Genomic DNA, 20,909 nt, shown 5'->3' on the forward strand with positions numbered 1-20,909 from the left:
ATGATGTACTGAATCCTGCATTGCACAGAGGATTGAATTTCAATGACCTCTTAAGGTACCTTTCAACTCTATGATTCTATAAGCACAACATCACTATATTACTTGATAAATAAATGCTTTTGGGCCATCACTGAAGGGTTTGAGAGAACACTCCATGTTAAGCAAGAGGGTTAACTTGATCTATTTGTACATTTATCAATGGTACTATTACTACATTTTCCTCTGTAGCAAAAATTGGCCTAATATAGGCAGAAGAAAGCATAAAAGAAGCAGGCAGTAATGAATGGACAAAATGAATCTGGGTTAGCAGATAAAAGGATTTGCTTGCAAGCGAAACTTTCTTGAAAATATATATATTAAAAGGAGAAGGGGATTAATTCAATCCATTTAGTATTATATTAAATAATGGCAATGGTGGCAAGGGTCAGGGACATTTGCTTTCTAGAAAAGGAATAAAGTCTTCCCACAGGCTATTAGGTGGAGTCACAAGAAGACTGGAGGAATGAGATACTGCACATGTAGACTGTACATTTTAGTTTGACAAGCAACATCAGAGCTGCCTACATGCAGGAAATTTTTACATCTCAAGACATTCTGTTTCTATGTTCACTGAAAAATGGTATCTAATTGATTTTTAAAGCTGTTTCCATTCAATCAATCAATCAATCAATGTATATCTTGGCTGGTGGGTACTCAGCACCATTTTCATTTTTTTTAAAAAATCAGTGTGTGGAGGACAATGGTCTTACGCTACTTTAAGTGATAACCAATGCTTGAATGAAAAAAATTGAAGCACCATTCAGCAATTTGTTAAGCATACATGTATTATGTAGAGACAGTATTTTCCATTGCTGCCTTTTTATGAACTCAAAAAGCAATTCGCATGTAGTTTCTTTTTGTTGCTTGGACTTTTGTTTGTTTGTTTTAACCTCCTTTTTTGTTACAACCACAAACTTTATTAACGTTAGTACTGCTGAAACACTTCTGCATCTGATTTCACTGGAACATTTTGCAGCTGCTAGACCCTTTTTCAGCCATTATAAGAAGCGGTAAAAGGGGTCATAAAAAGGGGTTATGGAAAGGAATCCTGGGAGAGTGGCATGGATATTCCCACATCTCTCCCTTTCCACATACAAGGCCAACGCCTGCAGAAAAGAGCTTTCTCTTTCCTGGAAGTCTGCCCTTGCAACTTAAGTAAACATATATAAAATTAAGTTTCCCCAAAATAATAAATTTAGATACCATAAAATTCCAGTCTGAGTTGAACTCTTTGGAAAGAGTTTCTGAGGGAGGAACCTTATGTCTAGGCTAGGGCACCAGGCAGGCCTTTCCCAGCCTTGCAACTGACCTGCTCTGGATCAGGTCTAACTGGAGACAGGTTAGAAACAACCTCAGAGTCTCTTGTGCACAAAAGAGCACTAACTTTAAATGCTTATGAAATATTGATTGTAATTATCATTGACAGGTGAATTTATATTATGATTTGTTAGTTTCTATGTAACATGCTATTATACTTTATAGTTTCTATACTTTAATTAAGAAATATACTTTAACATGATACTATTACATGCGTTGGCAAATTACTTGCATGCTCATATCATGGAGCATAAATTTGTACTTGATTTCAGGAAAGCTGCACAAAACCTTTTTTCTACATTTCATGTCTGAAATCAGAGAGAGTATGGCTTGTAACTGAAGCTAAAATGCTCAATGAGAGGTTCCATATCATTGCAGTAGACACAGTCATTCATCTTATACATTCTATTATTTTATCACCAGCAATTTTGGCTGCCGTCTTCACATTTAGTCTGATCCTTTGATAATAAATCTCTGGCATAACATTTGTCACAGTTTGGTCTATTTCCATACTTGGCAGGTGAATCACAAACTTAAGTTAGGTGAAAGACAATAAAACCTTGGAAAAATAAATTCTGTAGACTTCTCTCTTTCCTCCCATAATAAATGAACATGCAAATGGTAGGGCTCTAAATGCAAAATCTTTCAAAGTCTTTTAAAGAACCATTTAAAATCAATTAAAACCAATTAAAAATTGCTTACCTATTAAAACCAAATATTGCAAATTTCTTCGAAATACAATTTTTGCACAATAGGTAGCGGTAAGTGTATGTTGTGTTAATGCTAGTTTACTTTTCATTTATAGTTTTTAAAGCAATTTTCTCTGGAAGTGATCATCATCATTTCAGTTGCAACTAAGACAAAAATCATGACTCAAAAGAACTATTCTGTAATCTAAGCAGGAATTGCTAAGCATCTATTTATGATGAGTTCAATCATTTCCTTAGATTACAGCAATGTTATTAAAGCATCATTATAGAGAATAAAACTCAGAGTTCAATATATGATGTCTCATAACCGTAGAAAATCTCTCTCTGTGATCATTCCATATATAGTTTTTTTTCCTAATAATTTTTAAATTCCTTGATGTTGATGTATCTTTTAAAAAAAATAAAATAGGTCTATTCAAAGACAGTGTACTGATTTCTTTGATCACTAAATGAGACACAGCAGCTTGTATGAAATCTAAAAATGCAATAATCTGAATACAATAAACAGTTATATTCAGTGCATAGTTACATCATCAAAATGAAGACATTTATTTTGCATCTAGGAATGCAGCTGGAGTGTTGCTAGAAAGGAGAAAAGTGCCATAATATAACTGAAAACTTTAGTTACTTATAAAAATTAAAAACAAATATATAAAAAATATATTTAAAAAATCCTACAACCATCTGTAATAGTAAACACAATGGATGGATGGATGGATGGATGGATGGATGGATGGATGGATGGATGGTGAGTGGATGACTAGATAGATAGATATGTGCCATCAAATCATGGTTGTCTCTTAGCAGACCTAGCACATAGTTTGCATTCATAAAATTTGGGAAAGTTGTGCCTGTTTCAGTGACTGCTCCTATGGTCATGTAATCTTCATTTTCAATGTTTTGTGTAGTTTCCCAGCCAGTTTCACAATTCCTTATTCCCTCCCCCATCCGGCAACAGTTTGTCCTGCTGGGAGGAGAAGCAAAGGGAAGAGGCATGGAAGAAAGGGAGGGAGGGAGGAACAGGGAATAAGATACCCATGCATACCTTTCCTGGCCCATGCCATGCCTCCCCCAACTTGTGACATCTGCAACACACCCATTCACACCCAACTAACCCATTCAGCAGCTCTTGTAACACCCTCTATATTCCCTTTCACCGTCCCCAGTCAACACCCTCCTGCATACCTTTACCAACCCATATGGCACCTCTTGAGTACTTCTGCACACCCTTTCTGATCTATTCCCCTCCATGCACCCCCTGACCTCTTGTTTATTTCCAAGCACCATAGGCACTCTTCCCAACCCATTCCACTACCCTCTGCTTCCCATCCCTGGCTGGCATACCACCTCTCAAACATACCTGTGGAAAAAAAAACCCCATGCATTCTTGTTGACGCATGAGGCCTCTCACATGCCCTACATGACCCCTTTGGCATCTCTTACATACCCCCATGACCCACACAGACACACTTATTGACCCATCTACTCCCTATGCATCCTCCCTGACCACATGGCATTTCTGACATGTGCCTATACAGCCTTCCCAACCCATGCAATACTTCTCATGCACCCGCACATACCATTCCTGGCCTACTCAGCCCTTCACTCTCTTCCACTGTCTCCTTGGACTTACAATTTTGTGCAGGCTTCCCCATTGATTTTCTCCCTGAGAGCTTCTCACAAGTAAAGTAAATCAGAAGGGGGGGAGGGAGGGAGGGAGGAAGGAAGGAAGATTTCTGTTGCTCCCTGCCTACCACAAAGAAATTTAATGGGGAAGATGGGAGGAAGTTGGAAGTCACTCCCTCACTCACTTTTTTGCCAAGCCATGGTCATTTTGTTCCTCTGCTTAGATAAGGAAATATCTCTGAAATGATGACCCAGTGGGGCATGGACTGTTTAGTTCCATTTAAATATTGCTAACATGCTTTACAGTTCTCAACAGTGAGAACTGGACACTGAACCACTAATTGGTTCAAAATTGAGAAAGGAGTCCAGCAAGGCTGTTTACTGTCGCCCTGCCTATTTAGCTTATATGCAGAGCACATCATGAGAAAGGCGGGGCTGGATGAATCACAAATTGGAATTAAGATTGCCGGGAGAAATAGCTCAGATATGCAGATGATACCACTCTAATGGAAGGAAGTGAAGAGGCACTAAAGTGCCTCTTGAAACAGGTGAAGGAGGAGAGTACAAAAGTTAGCTTGAAACTCAACATTAAGAAAACTAAGATCATGGCATCCTGCCCTGTCAATTCCTGGCAAATAGATGGGAAAGAAATGCAGGTAGTGACATATTTTATTTTCCTGGGTTCCAAAATCACTGCAGATGGGGACTACAGCCAAGAAATTAAAAGACCCTTGCTCCTAGGGAGGAAAGCTATGACAAATCTAGATAGCATACTAAAAAGCAGGGACATCACCCTGCCAACAAAAGTGTGTATTGTCAAGGCTACGGTTTCTCCAGTTGCAATGTATGGCTGTGAAAGCTGAGCACCAAAAGGAAGGCTGAGCACCAAAAAATTGAGGCCTTTGAACTATGGTGCTGGAGAAGACTCCTGCAAGTCCCTTGGACTGCAAGGCAATCAAACCGGTCAGTCCTAGAGAAGATCAACCCTGACTGCTCTTTAGAAGGCCAGATCCTGAAGATGAAACTCAAATACTTTGGCCACCTAATGAGAAGGAAGGACTCACTGGAGAAGAGCCTAATGCTGGGAACCATTGAGGGCAAAAGAAGGAGATGACAGAGAATGAGGTGGCTGGATTGAGTCACTGAAGCAGTCTGCATGAGCTTAAATGGACTCCAGGGGATGGTAGAGGACAGGAAGGCCCGGCAGAAACATTGTCCATAGGATCGCGATGAGTTGGACATAACTTCGTGACTAACAACAACAATAACGTGCTCACTGTACTTTGGCTAAACTTATTTTCACCTGTTCTTCTGAGTAACCATTATCTAGATAGCTCAGACCAAGTTTCCAAAACTATCCTGTTGACTAGCCATTCTTATACTATATTTCTTTCCCTTTCTGATCTTCATTTATGGACTTGTAGCATAGATGAGAATATGATCAGGATGTTGCACTTCCTTCTGAGATTTTCAAAATTTGATGATATCATTGTTACTCTGCAGTACAATTTATTTTCAATTGTTAGTAGACAGCTGGTGGAAGTTGTGTTCTGTCACATCACTGATATTTGTTTCTAGGAAATAGAATGCTTCATATACACATTATACATCCAAGAATTAAAATAAAATGAAAGCACAAGGACTGTCTGCATATTCTCACACCAACCTTATGTCCTCCAGTTGTGTTGAATTAAAGCTGCCAAACTCCTCAGCCAGTTAGACAGTAATGTTGGTTTCTATCAAAAACACTGCAGTCCAAACAGAAAGTTGCGAAAATATCACTTCCCTATATGAACTTAGATTCTAACTTTTGGAGAAGGACCCACGTAATCTGTAGCTCATGTCCTTTGTGGTATCTTTTATAAAGATACAAAGGTCTGCTTCATAACTCCCTGTTTAATGAAGTATTCAGACAATTCTGAAATGTTTTATATATATCACATCTTTTACCGGCAAACCAGTAGAATTCCGTTTTCCTGAATGTGACAACAATTTGTTGTATTGTCTGTAAAAATGTAACATGCCTTGCTCATTTAAATGATGTTGTTAGAATTTTAACAACCACAGTTCATTTTACTTGAAAAAGCAAGTATCTGTAACTTGTTTAGTTGTACAATCTGGTCAGTACCATAATGAAAAAGTAACCAATTAACTACTACTTAGGATTATATATTTGTCAATTTCAAGCCTTCACCTAAAGGTCCCTCTTGTCTTGCTGTACAGTCACCTGGAATAACATCACAGCAAAACAATTGAACTTGTTTTATTTTTGTTGTTTTTGTTTTGTTTTCCTTCCCAAGAATCCTGCTGTGGGTTATTTGAGTCCCAGCCGTGGACCAGAGTCAGGAGGGACTATGGTGACCATTACTGGCCATTTTCTGGGAGCTGGCAGCAGTGTGTCGGTATTGCTGGGTAATCAGACCTGCGAGTTTTATGGGTAAGAGAGTTGCGAGAGGAAGGGTTGAGTTTATGTGAATATATGTTCTAAACAAACTTCACAGAACTTCCACAGGCAATGTTAAAGCCACATCAACTTTAAACACTTAACTCTAATAAATCACCTTAAATTATGCTGTTGCTGATTTTGATGAATGCTGCATAACAGTGAATTGAGTTTATGCTGATTACTTTTATTTATTGCTTTCCTTTTGTATATCAAAATCCTGCTTCTACCCCAAGTCTCCAAGATATTCTGTTACTCAAATCCCTTTACATGTTCTCCAGCCCATTTTTTCTCCGTACGAAATTAAAAGAGAGTGAGAGAGAAAAAGAGGGGAAAGCAGACATTTTTTTCCATTCTTATTGTTATTCTAACTATGAAAGCAGCAGGTGTGCCTGCCTCCCAGTGTGATGGGAAAGAGGTTGAGTGACAGAAATTAAGAATGTAGCCTTACTTTTCTTTTCTTTTAGAATTCACAAATCTATGCTTCAGTTTCTATATTTTTAAAGTGATAAAAATATATCTCTTTTGTTAGTTCTTATCAAAAAAAGCAATATTGCATTTTTGTCATGTCTATTTAAACTTGCAGTACCATAAATTTATATATTCTAATTTGAGGTATTTGAATCAATGACATGCTACAGTGGTGATAATTAAATATCTATGAATAAAATATACTTATCTGTGTAGTCAGTTACATAAAATAATACTACGTTTAATTAGACCTGTATAGCATACTGATTGATATCAGAGAATCAAAGTAGTCAATGTTCAATTTAATGATTGAAATTTCTTAATGTACAATTTTTATGATTGAAATTTTGTAAAATCATTATAAACAATTATTTTTGTACTGAACCCTTCAACTTTATTATGGAAATTGTTGGGCAATTTATGAGTATGGTTTTATATCTTTCATACAATTCAGAATGACAATGTCTGTCCAGGTTTTATAAAGATCTATAGGCTAAATTGCTTGAATTAATTTAACCAATGTTCAATAAAGTCATGGAAATAAAAATCATCTTCCTCTAAGATCTTAATACTTCTACAAATTGATTTCACTAAAATTTCTAAGTAAATTCAACATTTACATCAAGAAGAAATTCCCTTTTAGGATGCTTAAAATCTATCCAGGTGTCAATCCTTTTATGTCATTCTTCACATGTAGATAGGAGTCAATCACCTGTAGTGAAGAGTCTTTACTGTGCATGAAAATTCTCCCCAAGTTCTAAAACCTAGGTCCTCAACTATGTGGATGCTCAAAGACATAGCTCTCCACTACAAATTGGAAGTTAGAACAAGTGCATAGGGTCAACACATGAATCTCTCCTCCCCTTCAAGACATTTGGATTATTCACACTTTGAAGTAAATGTGTAAATCAAAGGCTTCAATTTAATATTAATATACCCCACTTCACTTCAAAATATCAAGCAATATATATGTAACAAAAATATTACAACAGCATAACATACTGTATGTACTAATTACTTTGTGGTGTTTGTTATTAAAATTAAAATTATGGTTTGAGATTTCTTCTGAAACTACAATGAACAATAATAACCTGTTGGGCAACAAGCTTTATATAATATAGTTGAATTAGGAATTTCAAGAAAGCATAAAATCCCAAATAAGGATGTTTAATAAGCATGTAGTGCTCTGATGACAAAATGAATCATTAAAAAAATCCAACCCTAAATTAATACTTTATGTAATATCCATGGCAATACTTCAAAAAATATCATGCTATAGTCTTTATGAAATTGGTTAAATGAGTTTATAATATAGATAGTTCCAAGTTTCATCTCTGGCAACTCCAAGTGGGATGGGAAATATTTCCATTAGAAAACCTGAAGAGTCCCTAACAGTTAGTGTCAGTATCAAGCTGGGTTCCTATGCTCCTAAGTTAGACTCAGACTGAAACAGCAGTATCAACAGTGTAGAGGTGTCAAAGCAGGTAAGACTGTGGGCCTGGTTCATGATATAAACCCATCTCCTTTGTCCATATTTACCACAATATGGATGCCAGGGATCTGAAGACCATGTAGAAATTCCGTGTATACATTTAGTTTCCTGATGAAACTAAAATGAAATATAAATTGAAGGAGCAAATTTATTGTGGTTAAAATAACAGGATGCTTGGACATATCCTCTTGTAAAGAAATAGAAAATTTAAGGAACTGTTTCAGGAAATAAAAGGAAAGCCTTTTGGCTCTCCTTTCACCCTGGATTTGATTTATTTATTTTATTATTTATTTATTTATTTACCGATTGAATTTATATTGCCGTCTGTTCACCCATGGTGACTCAAGGCAGCTTACAGAATATAAAACCACTTTTAAAACAATAAAACTAATAAAAAGAATCCAATTAATATAGTATAATATAAAATCACTCCCAGCCCTCAGCCCCCAGCCCCCACCCCCGTGACAGCAGATAACAGGAGCCATTTAATGGGCTCCATCCGCTCTGAGTTCTCCAGGCCCACTGGCAGAACCAGGTCTTCAGCACTTTCTAGAAGAGTATTAGAGTGGGGGCCATTCTAATCTCTGGGGGAATGATGTTCCATGATGTTTGATGCAAGTTAATCAGATGCAAGGAGTGGGGGATTTGCATGCCACTTGCTGTTGCTTTTGTACAATTTGCCTGCAGTATAACTAACATTTCCAAAGCTGAATTACTGAGACTTTTCATATTAGTGCTGCTTTCTTCAGCATCTGAAGAGATAAAACATCCCGGCATCCACTATGCCTGGATTGAAAAGGAGAGATAAGGAATGACATGTTAATGAGTAGATTTGATTTAACTGATTTAATATCTCCTTATCTAATAGGACAGAGTTCATTTATACCTTTGGAACAGATAGGAAGGAATGTGCATAGTTACATTACAGGAGGCTTTTCATTTCTTATCTACAGAGGAGGTTTTTTTTCTTTATGGTATTTGCTTCTCAAGTAACTTTTTAAGCCTAGAGTTATGCAGGAACTGTCTCAACAGATGCTGGGATGCAACACTGATGTTTGCAGAGTTCATCTTGATTACATGCTTTCATTAGCTCTGTTGGCCAACATACAAACAGTTGTATCACGTAATTCATTGGCATAAAAAACATACTTGGATATCTTTTATTAGTAATCTTTCTTCTGTTGTTGACTATCAGAAAGGAACATACAGTACACATATGCATTTAATGGAAGTATTGGGTCACCCAACAATGTAACTTTGAGTAGTGTACTACAAAGCAAACAAAAAAAAGTAAAGATATTTATACATTAAACAACCCGACATATAATATATAAATAACCAGATATGATAATTAAACAATCAAAAGTAAATTCCACTAAACTAGAATCAAGTGCCTAAAGAAAAAGGCAGATCAGGATACCATGTCAATGATAGCAAAAGCCACCAAAATAGAAGAAGAGTCAGATGGAGGCACCACACACATCCAGGACTTGCCACAAGTAACTAACCAGTGTGGCCAAAGCCATCTCTATACTATATTCAAGACTGAATCTGGACTAAAAATGATCCAGATAGCTTCCTCCAGGGCCCTCTGAAGCTGAAAGGCAGAAATTTTCCATTGGATGTTAAGTCCATAATATATAGATAATATTCAGAAGTGGCTGGGATAGACACCTCCCTAATTTATTGATCTTTAAGGAGGAGGAGGAGATACAGCAAAATCAAACTTGCAAGATTCTGTTATTATAGTGAATTTCAATTTTAAAAAATTATAGACATTCTATAGAATTGATTTCATTATTTGGCTCACCTGGTGGAACTGATACAATAACCCTTCAGATGTTCAACCAATTCCTTCTGATCTAGAAGTCACTACGGTCATTTTGAACAGGGTCCCTACTCCTTGTTCCCTCCCCTCAACCATCAACATTCCCATTCACAAGCCGAGCACAAATCCTCCATATTCAGATGGCAAGTAAGTACGAGGGTGCTTCTGACCATATACTCTTCTAAGCCAGCTCCTACCCACTCACCTTCAAAACACTATCATGCCCTCTCCCTCTGTACTCATCAAACATAGGGCAACAAAGATCTATCTATCTCCCACCCGGGGGTGGGGGGGAGTAAAATAAATGGGTCAAGTTCCATCCCTTCCTTCACCATTGTGCCCCACAATCAATTTTCAGTCCAATCCCAATCTTCCTCCCAACCATCAATCCTAAATCTAGTTACTTTTCTAGGAGGCAGAATGGCATAACTTCCAAAGGGCTGCAAAGTTTCTGCAATCAAGCCATCTGGCTACATTAGTTGCATCAGATTCCTTTAGGACATGAAACTGGTCACTTTCCCCTTCCAGACACAGAATCACTAATTGGATAAGATAGTTCCTGGCATCTAGACATGTTGTCACAGCAGGACATTGCCTGGACTTTTCCAAAATCTGTCAGCTAGCTCCCACCCCTGCCACAGATCAGTGCCCCCTCAACAATCCTCACACTTCCCCAGATATCCAAGCCAGACAAAACCAGCTCATTTGGTCACTTGCTAAATACTGAGTGTCCTTTCACATTCTTCATAGTTTGTCTTTCAGGTATAGTCCTGTGGGCACGTAAGTCACAAATTATTTATCTTCATTATTCCTTCTTTGTGGCATATACCACCATTAGAATTTATAAATTAGAATTTATAAATCAACCTAAGCATATTTTTTCTTTTTTTCAATTTGCAGCTAAGGAAAAGTTTGGAATAAATAAATGATAACATCTATGTTTGATGCAACATAAATATTCCATTAAATGTACTCTTTAAAAGTACATTTAAAAACTCTTTTTAATTCACTATATCATTTATTTGCCCATATAATCTAGTAAACAACATTTCTCAGAATCTAATAGCATTCTGTTTATCCCTGCCTTTCCATACAAGGTCACGACATGGTCTTTTTTCTTTCTTCTTTCCATAAACTGCATGGTTTATAGGTGATGAACTTGGCATGTACTCATGATGTGCAGGAGACTGATTAGATGAAGCAGTTTCTAATGAGATTCACTGTAATTACAGCTTCTTTCTATTCTCCTGCCTCTGATCGGAGAAGTAGAGAAATTCACCATGACGACATGGTAATAGCGTAGAAAGCTAATTAACTGATCACAGGGAGCTTGCAGTAACTCTTTGCCAGCAGTGATGTGTCGCTTTGGATCTTATACAAGGACTAAGCAGATTTCTCTGAAGTCTGGTCTATGGCATATTAAAATGCCTATTTTCACATGAGGCCACTGATAGATAGAAGACTGGATTCCAGTTCCCCTAAATTGTCTGTTATTATGGCCAGGTTGCACAATAATGTGACAATGCATAACCTTTTTCTTTTTTAATTTTACATTGCCCATTTCCCTCCATCTATGTTATCATTTATTTATTATTCCTTCTCTATTTCTTTACTCTTTAATATCTTTGATATTAAACTCTTTAATATTATTTGATTCCTTTGAATCAAATATATGAATTTTTTTTCAGACCAGGAACTCCCTTTTGTTCCTTTGGGCAAAAAAACCCAGACTGATATTTTTTAAAAAATTGGACCCTGATGGATTTATTTTTCCTTTTCAAATACAATATATCAATTCCAGTTCTCTTCATATAACCACAAGATATTGTACTTAACATTTAACCATTTAGGAAAGTGTAGTACAAAATCCTCTATGCTTATAATAAAGTATTTCAGAAATATAGCACCATCCAAAACACTCGGGATATACAGTAACAAAATCTTATCATATCCCTAAGGTTTGCATGGATATAACACTTATTAGATACTTTACCTTTGTATATGGTGGGATGTGGTGGCTCAGTGGCTAAGATGCTGAGCTTGTCGATCGAAAAGTCGGCAGTTCAGCGATTCGAATCCCGAGTGCTGCGTAATAGGGTGAGCTCCCATTACTTGTCCCAGCTTTTGCCAACCTAGCAGTTTGAAAGCATGTAAAAATGCAAGTAGAAAAATAGGGACCTTTGGTAGGAAGGTAACAGCGTTCCGTGCACCTTTGGCATTTAGTCATGCCAGCCACATGACCACAGAGATGTCTTTGGACAACACTGGCTCTTCAGCTTTGAAACAGAGATGAGCACTGCCCCCTAGAGTCAGTAATGATTAGCACATATGTGCAAGGGGAACCTTTACCTTTACCTTTACCTTTGTATGTTCCAAGGACACATCAGAAGATTATAAATTTTGTGAGGATATTGGAGATCAGGATCCAGATTTCTGTAGTATCTGGCCTGAAACCTGAACAAAAGAATCCATAAAACATTTTAACTTATTTGTTCTTCCTTTATTCCAACGAAAGGAGCCAAATACTAAGCATAAATTGAAGCTTATATTGTATATTTAATTTGTTTACTCAAGTAGTTCACAATTTTATTATTGTAATTATTGATAGTTATAACACTTTTTTTTAAAAAAAAGGCAAGGATCACCAATGTTCCATTCTTTGACTATTCATCTTCATACCAGGAATGTATCTGTAAACAAAACTAAGTGTACCATATAATTATTGTTTTTGCCACCATTATTATATCCAGAAATAGAACTCAAGAAAGGGAGATGAAGACTCAAATTTGAGTAACTTCATTTTTTCCCCTGCCATTTGTTATCCTTTCTTGCATTACCTCCCCCTCCCTCCACCTCCTGCTGAGCACATACATAGTGGAAAAAGCACAAGGCTTCCTAATATTTTCTTCTCTTGGGATTAAACAGTTTTGACGATGATTTTGAATAGAAAGGAAAATAATTGATGTAAAAAACATTTACTCCATCCTCCAACCTTCCTTTCTTATATTTGCACATATATACAGCATAATCCAAACTTTGTCTTTCCTACATGAATATGCACATATTCTTATGATTGGTGAGATCTTCTAAATGGAACAGGCTTCTGTTGACATGGCAGATCTTCATCTTATAATTTAGAGAGGGTTTCTCTTGTCTAGAAGGAAAAATAGAAAGGAAGGCCACTATGTCAGCCCCAAGAACCAAAAATGACACGAGGAGCTAATTCTGAGTAGTTTTCTTTATAGATTTTCATCTATAGACAGAATCTTACCAGATCTGTATAACTATAAATATACACTGGGAACTGCCAGGGAAGAGCCATTTTAACCCTCTTCTTGTAGTCCAAATTTTCTAAATTCCATTGTATCTTTGCTTTCTGGAAAGCAGCCCCTCCCTCCTGTGGATCCAGATTGCATTCTACCACAATTATTAGTTTAAATAGAAACTCAGCTCATGTGACAAAAAAGCTGGGAAAAAGCATTTCAAATTATTCAAAGAAACTCAACTTTAATGTACTAAAAAATGAGGGTTGGAATTTCTTTTGCAGTTTTCAAGATTATGTCATTTATCTCAAGATTACCATTAAAGATACTGGGCAAAATTGATATAATCTTGCTTTTTTGATCTAGCCAGCTAGTGTGTGTGTGTGTGTGTGTGTGTGTGTGTGTGTTTGTGTGTGTGTGTGTGTGTGTGTGTGTGTGAGAGAGAGAGAGAGAGAGAGAGAGAGAGAGAGGGAGGGAGGGAGGGAGAGAGAGAGAGAGAGAGATCTTTTATAGGGCTTCTTCTTCAGGCTTTTTAGAGTTTTAGATATTTATATGAGCCAGTTTGGTCTAGTGGTTAAACCTCTAGATTAGAAACTAGGAGACTGTGAGTTCAAGTGCTGCTTTATGCATGAAAGCCAACTTGTTACTTTGGACCAGTCACTCTCTCTCAACCCAACTCATCTATGAATACACAAACACACACACACATATTTATATTTATATTGGAAGTAGAGATGGAAATGCAAAATGTTGCTTTCAGAAAGATACTGTTCTGTTTTTCCTCCAGACCACACAGATGCAATAAATTACTACCAGAACAGTAGAAGAGCATGGAATCAAAATGAAGCTTTACAGTATTATTTTGGAATGTTCCATTCCGAAACTGATATTTTGTACATCTTTAATTGTAAGCCATGCAAAGTCATTTATGGATAGATGGCATACACATTTGTAATTTAAATAAATGAAATTAATACATATTATGGAATTTATTCCATCCAGGTTTTTTTTTCAGAAAACAAAATTTTGGCAGTATACTTATACTTCAGCAGATGTGAATTCCAAGGTTGCAAAGTCAGGGCCTTGCCACATGTTCCCAAAAATGAGAACTGCAGCATCAGAATTTTTAATCATGATTTAATTACAGTCCAAACTTTAAATGAGGTATGCTTATTGTATGCAGAATTAAAAATGACTTCAGCTGAAAATACATGAATATCCATGCTTTTGTGGGTCATGACTATCAAATACTAGAGTACATCTATTAAAAAAGCATATCTCACTAAAACAGTCATTCAATTGTTTTAGAATGAATCCCAAAGATTCCCATTGTGGCCAATAAATGGTGCTATTCTTTGTTCGTATTTCTTCTAATTAAAGATTGCTTTGTCTTTTATAGGAGGTCGATTAATGAGATTATGTGTGTGTCTGCACCTTCTATCCATGGTCTTGGACCAGTGCATGTTTCTGTTAGTGTGGACCGGGCCCAGCTAGAGAGCACATTACAATTTGAATACATTGATGACCCAAAAGTTCATCGGATTGAGCCTGAATGGAGTATAGCCAGGTACCTAAACTGCCTATAAAATTGCATCAAGAAACAAATCACTTGAAGCAGGGTCCAATTAATTCTTCAGAAAATAGAAATTCAACCAAATTGAAAATTTCAAAGCATTGTTCAAAGCCAAATGATTTTTGCACTTTGTTTTACTAGTGTCTATTTAGGATGCACCTCTAGTCAGGATACTCCCTATTCTTTCCCCAATAATTCAAACAAAACAATAATTGGACAGAAAAGACTTGGCATTATTGTTACTGAGCACATCTAAAAGGCATGGTACAATTTTTTCTTCATAAATATTTTCAATGATCCAGAGCCACCCCAAAAGCCATTTTGCAAAAAAATATTTACCAGCTAGAATCAGCTGAAAATGCTTTGTCTTGTCAAAGAAAATGAAATATCTTCCAATAAATGAAAGTTCTTTATCCCTGCAAGAACAATACATCGAAGTACAATTTTGATGGGCACAGATTTCACGGGCATGGCAGGAAAAAAAATATTTAGCAATTACCATTTTTAAAATTCAACAAAAGCTTTGTTCAAATTTTGAAACCATGTCACTATGGGTGATGACTTTAGAATCAACACTGCCTTTATAAATTCTGGTTTAAGACTGCTCTTCAATACAGAAAAGAAAACAGAGTCTGCGACTTGGCACAGCACAGCCAAGTTCCAGTGAGAGAAAGGTATAATTTATAATTCTCTTCATTTGCTTTCCTCTCAGTTGTCAGCACCCAGCTTCACAGTTCCTAGAGGATTTATTCCACCTGTGTAAATACAGAAGATTTATGAATAAAGGCCTGATCCTTCAAGGAGTATGGCATATCCAGTCCCTTTATTTCCTGGGTTCAAAAGGTCTAGACAATTTAAAGAATTATATTTGTAAAATGATCACATAATTTGCATTTGTCAAGCCAAAAAAAAAAAGTAGATATAAAAACTTATTTGAAAATGTTTAATCTTTTTCAATCTATTGCAAAAGGACAAAGTACCTGAAATAAGTGGGTCTCCTATCCACAGTCCTCACTGCATTGTTGCAGGGTAATGAAAGCATCTCTTCTCCCTCCCCCCCCCTCCAGTTAAAAAATCAGAGTTACTAATTCAGCTGCAATTACACCATAGCAATCTGTGAAGATTCTAGGAGAGCAAATGGAGCCCCATGATCACTTCCATCTGCTGAAGAAATGTACAGTTGCTCATTAAAGGTTTCTTCCTAAAAAACATTAGAGCAGCGGTTCTCAACCTGCTTTCTAAAACCCTGGGTCAGTTTTTGCACTATTAGTTTTTTCTGACTAGCATACAATATGGCATACAGAAGATGAAGTGTGAGTGTGAGCTCTTTATACTCAGACATCTGAGAAATGGAAATATTTCTTATAGAAATGGATAGTGATGATTTCTTAGAAGATTCAAGACTGGCTTTAAAAATCCTTAGAAGCATTGTGGTGAGCTTCAAAACTTATTGAAGAAAAAAATGGAACTGAACATCTTAAACTGGAATATTAAAGCTTTAAACCTGCAATTTTGAATATATTAGACAGACTAACATGGTTTAATAACTTCTCATTCCTATTTAATTAGGTAGTCAATAATGTTCTAATTTTCTAGATGCACATAAGGCAGAACAAAAACAATTTGAATGACAACAGCTGCTTTCCATCCTAGTTTTCTCTAGTTTATATCTGGGAAAGGAGTAATCTGCAGATTGATTAAATAGGGCTGGTAGATTTTTAATACACATTCAATTAATCATAGGAGAAACTCAGAATAGCCTTAGTCAGAAGCAACAGTCAAGGCAGATACTTCCTTAGGAATTAGAGAGGCTAAATTCAAAAGTATGTTCAAAGATCACCCCAGAATTGACATAATAGAAATAAATCTTGTTAATATCAGCTGATTTTGTTTGGTTCTTCTCCATTCAACTATTTCCTATCCATCACTTCCCAACGTATCTTCCATGTTAAAGGTTAGAAATAAAATGTGACTTTCAAATGAGTGTTCTTGTATTGTGTTAAGCTAGAAGATTTGAAGCAAAGAAATGATCTCCATGTTTTTTATTTGTTTGGCCTCATTTTAGCTCCATAGCATCCATTGTTAACATCTCTAAAAAATGGGAAAATAATTTTACATGGAAAAATAATTACCCACAGATGAAACCAAAAAACTATTACTATGGGAAACAACTGTAGATAGAGTCAAAGCAATGGAATATTGATACACTCAACTGTGTATTAATGCACTCTGTCACCCTAGGCAACCTACAGAAAATGTCTTATTGAGATGAACCAACATTTGTACTTACCAGAAATATAGACACTGAGCTCAACTCCAGTTCCTCTTGACATATTAGCTTCATTAACCTAAAGACTTCTGCTTTCCTTCAGTGGCCACACACCTGTCACTGTTACAGGGTCCAACCTGGATGTTATACAAGAGCCCAGAATTCGAGTGAAGTACAACGGCAAAGAATCTGTCAATGTAAGTATCTGCTTTTACCAAAGATTGAACGTTTTCTTAACCCAATGGTTATATATCTTGGCTGATATACAAGTTGTAGGCTGGTTGTTTTTCAAAACTATCTTTAATCTCTTGAAAAAGAAAGGATTGTTATTCAAATATTTAATAAATTAATAAATATTTAATACATTAAATATTTATTTAATACTTTTAATTTGCTTTTAACTTTTATATTTGTGGGTTTTATCTTGGCTGTACACCGCCCTGAGTCCTTCGGGAGAAGGGCGGTATAGAAATGTAAATATAAAATAAAATAAAAATAAATAAAAAATAAAATATAACACTGATTTATTTTGTTAATGAGACCTAAGAATTGCATTCATAATAATAAAAATTCATTCTAATAAGTATTTTATTAATATGGATTTGATTCTAATTTATTATAGCATTTAACATAACTTTGGCTACAGCGGAAGGAGCCATGGTGGCGCAGTGGCTAGAATGCAGTATTGCAAGCTAATTCTGCCAACTGCCAACAATTCGATTCTCACTGGTTTAAGGTTGACTCAGCCTTCCATCCTTCCAAGGATGGTAAAATAAGAATCCAGATTGTGGGGCAATATGCTGATTCTGTAAACTGCTTAGAGATGGCTGTAAAGTACTGTGAAATGGTACATTCACAGTGCTATTGTGCTATTGCTATTGCGATATGAGATGGAAATTCTTGCTTTCCTATGAAGTTACTGCTAAGCTTTCTACAGATATATGAAAACAGTGGATCTTGTTTTCTGATGCCACACCAATCATCCTGCCATTTTTTTTACTCTTCCACCCTATTGATGCCAGTTATTCTCTATCAGCCCAAGCCACCTCACAGGATTGTTGTTAAGGGAAAAACAAAGCAAATATGTGGAGGAAGGAGTATTAGATATGTTCAGTTGTTTATAAAAATAATAAAGGCAGGAATAAAGTTAAACTTTGTGAACTGATTAAAGCAGAATATAGCTTATAGAAGGAGATATAAAAAATTAGGGGAGAGGTCTCTGGGAGAGTTCATACCTCCTGTGCCTTTTCATAATTCCTACATCCTAAATCTCCAATGTTCTTAAAAATGCATGAGCAGCTATATTTTATGTTACATTGGTTAGATTCCGTTTTAGAGTCCTTATCATGGATAACCTTAAGAGTTTTTTTTATTTTATTTTATTCTATGGAGCCTTATCATACTGTATAGAGAAACTGCATTTAACAGGGAACAATAACAGCATATGGTACTTGTGTCATTGTGGGGCCCCACCATACATCATCCGAGGCACACAAAAAGCCAGCAGCAGAAGGCAGAGATGCTCTAAGTAAACAAGGTTGAAAAACAACAACAATGGTAGTGATATTTTACTGACTCTACCCTTCTGAACACCTGCTTCATTTGAACAGAACAATCCTGGAGAACTATCAAAGCCTCAGAGAAGCAAGTGATGGAAGAGACTTTTTAATTGTAAAATTGGCTCTGCCCCAGACCAGCTTGTAGATGTATCTCTCTACATCACCATCCTGTGACATAGCTTCTGTTCTGTGTATTTGTTTCTATCCAGATCTGCAGCAGTTCAAGTTTTTATATACCTATGCCCTTTCTTGACATTTACCTCTATATAAAATCTTTTTAAAACTCCCATTTTAGACTATTGTTTTAAATGTTTGTATTCTTGAATGATTTTTTTCAATTCAAACTAGGATTTACATTGCAATGTGATTTATGTCGTATTTCCATTGCCAAAACAATGTATCTCTGATCCATGACAAATGCATTTGTGACTAACAAAAAACCTTCACAGCTGTTCAGATATTTGTCAGCATTTAGATCAAACTCAGCCTTTGTGGGCAAATTTTGAAATCTACATATGCAGCTATATGCAGAAAAAAGGAGGAGGGTAGAAATAGACATAATCTCATTGTAAGGGCACAATTACTTTCTGACCGTAAGGGCCTGAAAGATTTCCTAGATGGTGTATTTCATTGATTCAGTCATCCCATCCAGATTCAATGTGGTTGCATCAATATATATGTCATCATCACCAACAAAGTATATCTGGATAAATGAAGGCTGCTGCTATCCCACCACGATACTCCCTATCCTGTGATAGACCTACCCCTGCACTTTGAATGTTGGCATAAAATTTCCCTCCTTCACTTCTCTGGCTCCAAAAGATGTCATTTTGAAGCATCCATTGTACTTCTGGGCAGCAGAAAGACAGTCTTTTCCCTTTAACTGGTGTTACAGTAGAAGAAACAGATTCGTCTGAACCTAGGAGGTCAGGGTAAGAAGTGAGTTAAGGCTGGGACACTATGCAGGAGAAATTTGATTCACAATCCATTGGCTCAGTGGTGGTTGGTGATTGAAACTCATAACGAATATCTCTTCTGCTGCCTTGAATCCGGAAACAGTTCCATAGGTAGAAGGCGTAGACATTTTGGTAAAGTAGCGACATTTAGTACTGTAAGGAGCCCCAGGACGCTCCTAAGTGAAGGAGTGGAACATCTGCCAGTTTGACCTGAGGTAATGGAATGTGAGGCAAATGGCAGTTGGAACCTTTCAGGTGAGGAGGGGGAGTAGAATATATAACTCCTTAGCATCAGAGCCTGTTAATATACTGTATATGAATATATTGTATATGAAATATTAATGATCTGATGGTCATTTCGAAAAATCCTTTGATAGCAAGCACCTAGAAGCCAAGAGGAATGTACGTGCCAAATTTCAAGTTTGTATGCTTTACCGTTCTGGAGATTTCATGATGAGTGAGTGGATTTCGCTTTTATATAAATAGATACAAATACACACATATACATATACTGTACATATTTATTTATTTTATTTATTTATTTGTTTAAATTTCTATACTGCCCTTCTCCAATATAGGACTCAGGGCGGTGAACAGCCAAAGTAAAAACAAGACATACAAAATCTAAAAACTGTTTAAAATAATTAAATATTTTGGCCGTAATTAAAACAATTCCAATTTAAAATCAGTTTAAAATTTAACTCAAGCCAGCCCAGCTAGTTGAAATAAATGGGTTTTCAGGGCCCGACGAAAAATCCGGAGGTCTGTTATTGTACGTATCTCTGGGGGGAGGTTGTTCCAGAGGGTGGGCGCCGCCACAGAGAAGGCTCTCCCCCTGGGGGTCGCCAGCCAACATTGTCTGGAGGACGGCACCCTGAGGAGGCCCACTCTGTGTGAGCGTACTGGCCGGTGGGAGGCTATTGGTGGCAGAAGGCGGTCTCATAAATACCCCGGCCCTGAGCCATGGAGCACTTTAAAGGTGGTCACCAACACCTTGAAGCGCACCCGGAAGACCACCGGGAGCCAGTGCAGCTCGCGCAGGAGAGGTGTCACATGGGAGCGCCTCGTCGCCCCCATAATCCCCCGCGCGGCCGCGTTCTGGACCAGCTGGAGCCTCCGGGTGCACCCTAGGGGGAGTCCCATGTAGAGAGCATTGCAGTAGTCCAGGCGGGAAGTTACGAGTGCCTGAGTGACTGTGCGTAGGGAGTCCCGATCTAGAAAGGGGCGCAACTGGCGTATCAGGTGAACCTGATAAAAAGCCCCCCTGGCCACGGCCGTCAAATGATCTTCTAAAGACAGCCGTGCATCCAGGAGGATGCCCAAGTTACGAGCCTTCTCCGTGGGGGCGAGTGATTCACCCTCA

At 37.0% G+C, this 20,909-nt stretch overlaps 1 protein-coding gene across 1 annotated transcript in view; it reads left to right on the top strand.

The window, feature by feature from the left end:
- The window catches only part of PLXNA2 (plexin A2), a 449,635-nt gene that overhangs the window by 351,846 nt on the left and 76,880 nt on the right, over positions 1-20,909 (top strand). The window contains exons 15-17 of the mRNA XM_034414337.3: positions 5,993-6,129; positions 14,589-14,756; positions 17,135-17,228. Of these exons, the coding sequence (XP_034270228.1) occupies positions 5,993-6,129; positions 14,589-14,756; positions 17,135-17,228 (399 nt within the window). The remainder of the gene's footprint in view (positions 1-5,992; positions 6,130-14,588; positions 14,757-17,134; positions 17,229-20,909) is intronic.

The sequence above is a fragment of the Pantherophis guttatus genome, chromosome 3 (assembly GCF_059756535.1).
Source record: "Pantherophis guttatus breed Tessera chromosome 3, ASM5975653v1, whole genome shotgun sequence".
Taxonomy (NCBI): domain Eukaryota; kingdom Metazoa; phylum Chordata; class Lepidosauria; order Squamata; family Colubridae; genus Pantherophis; species Pantherophis guttatus.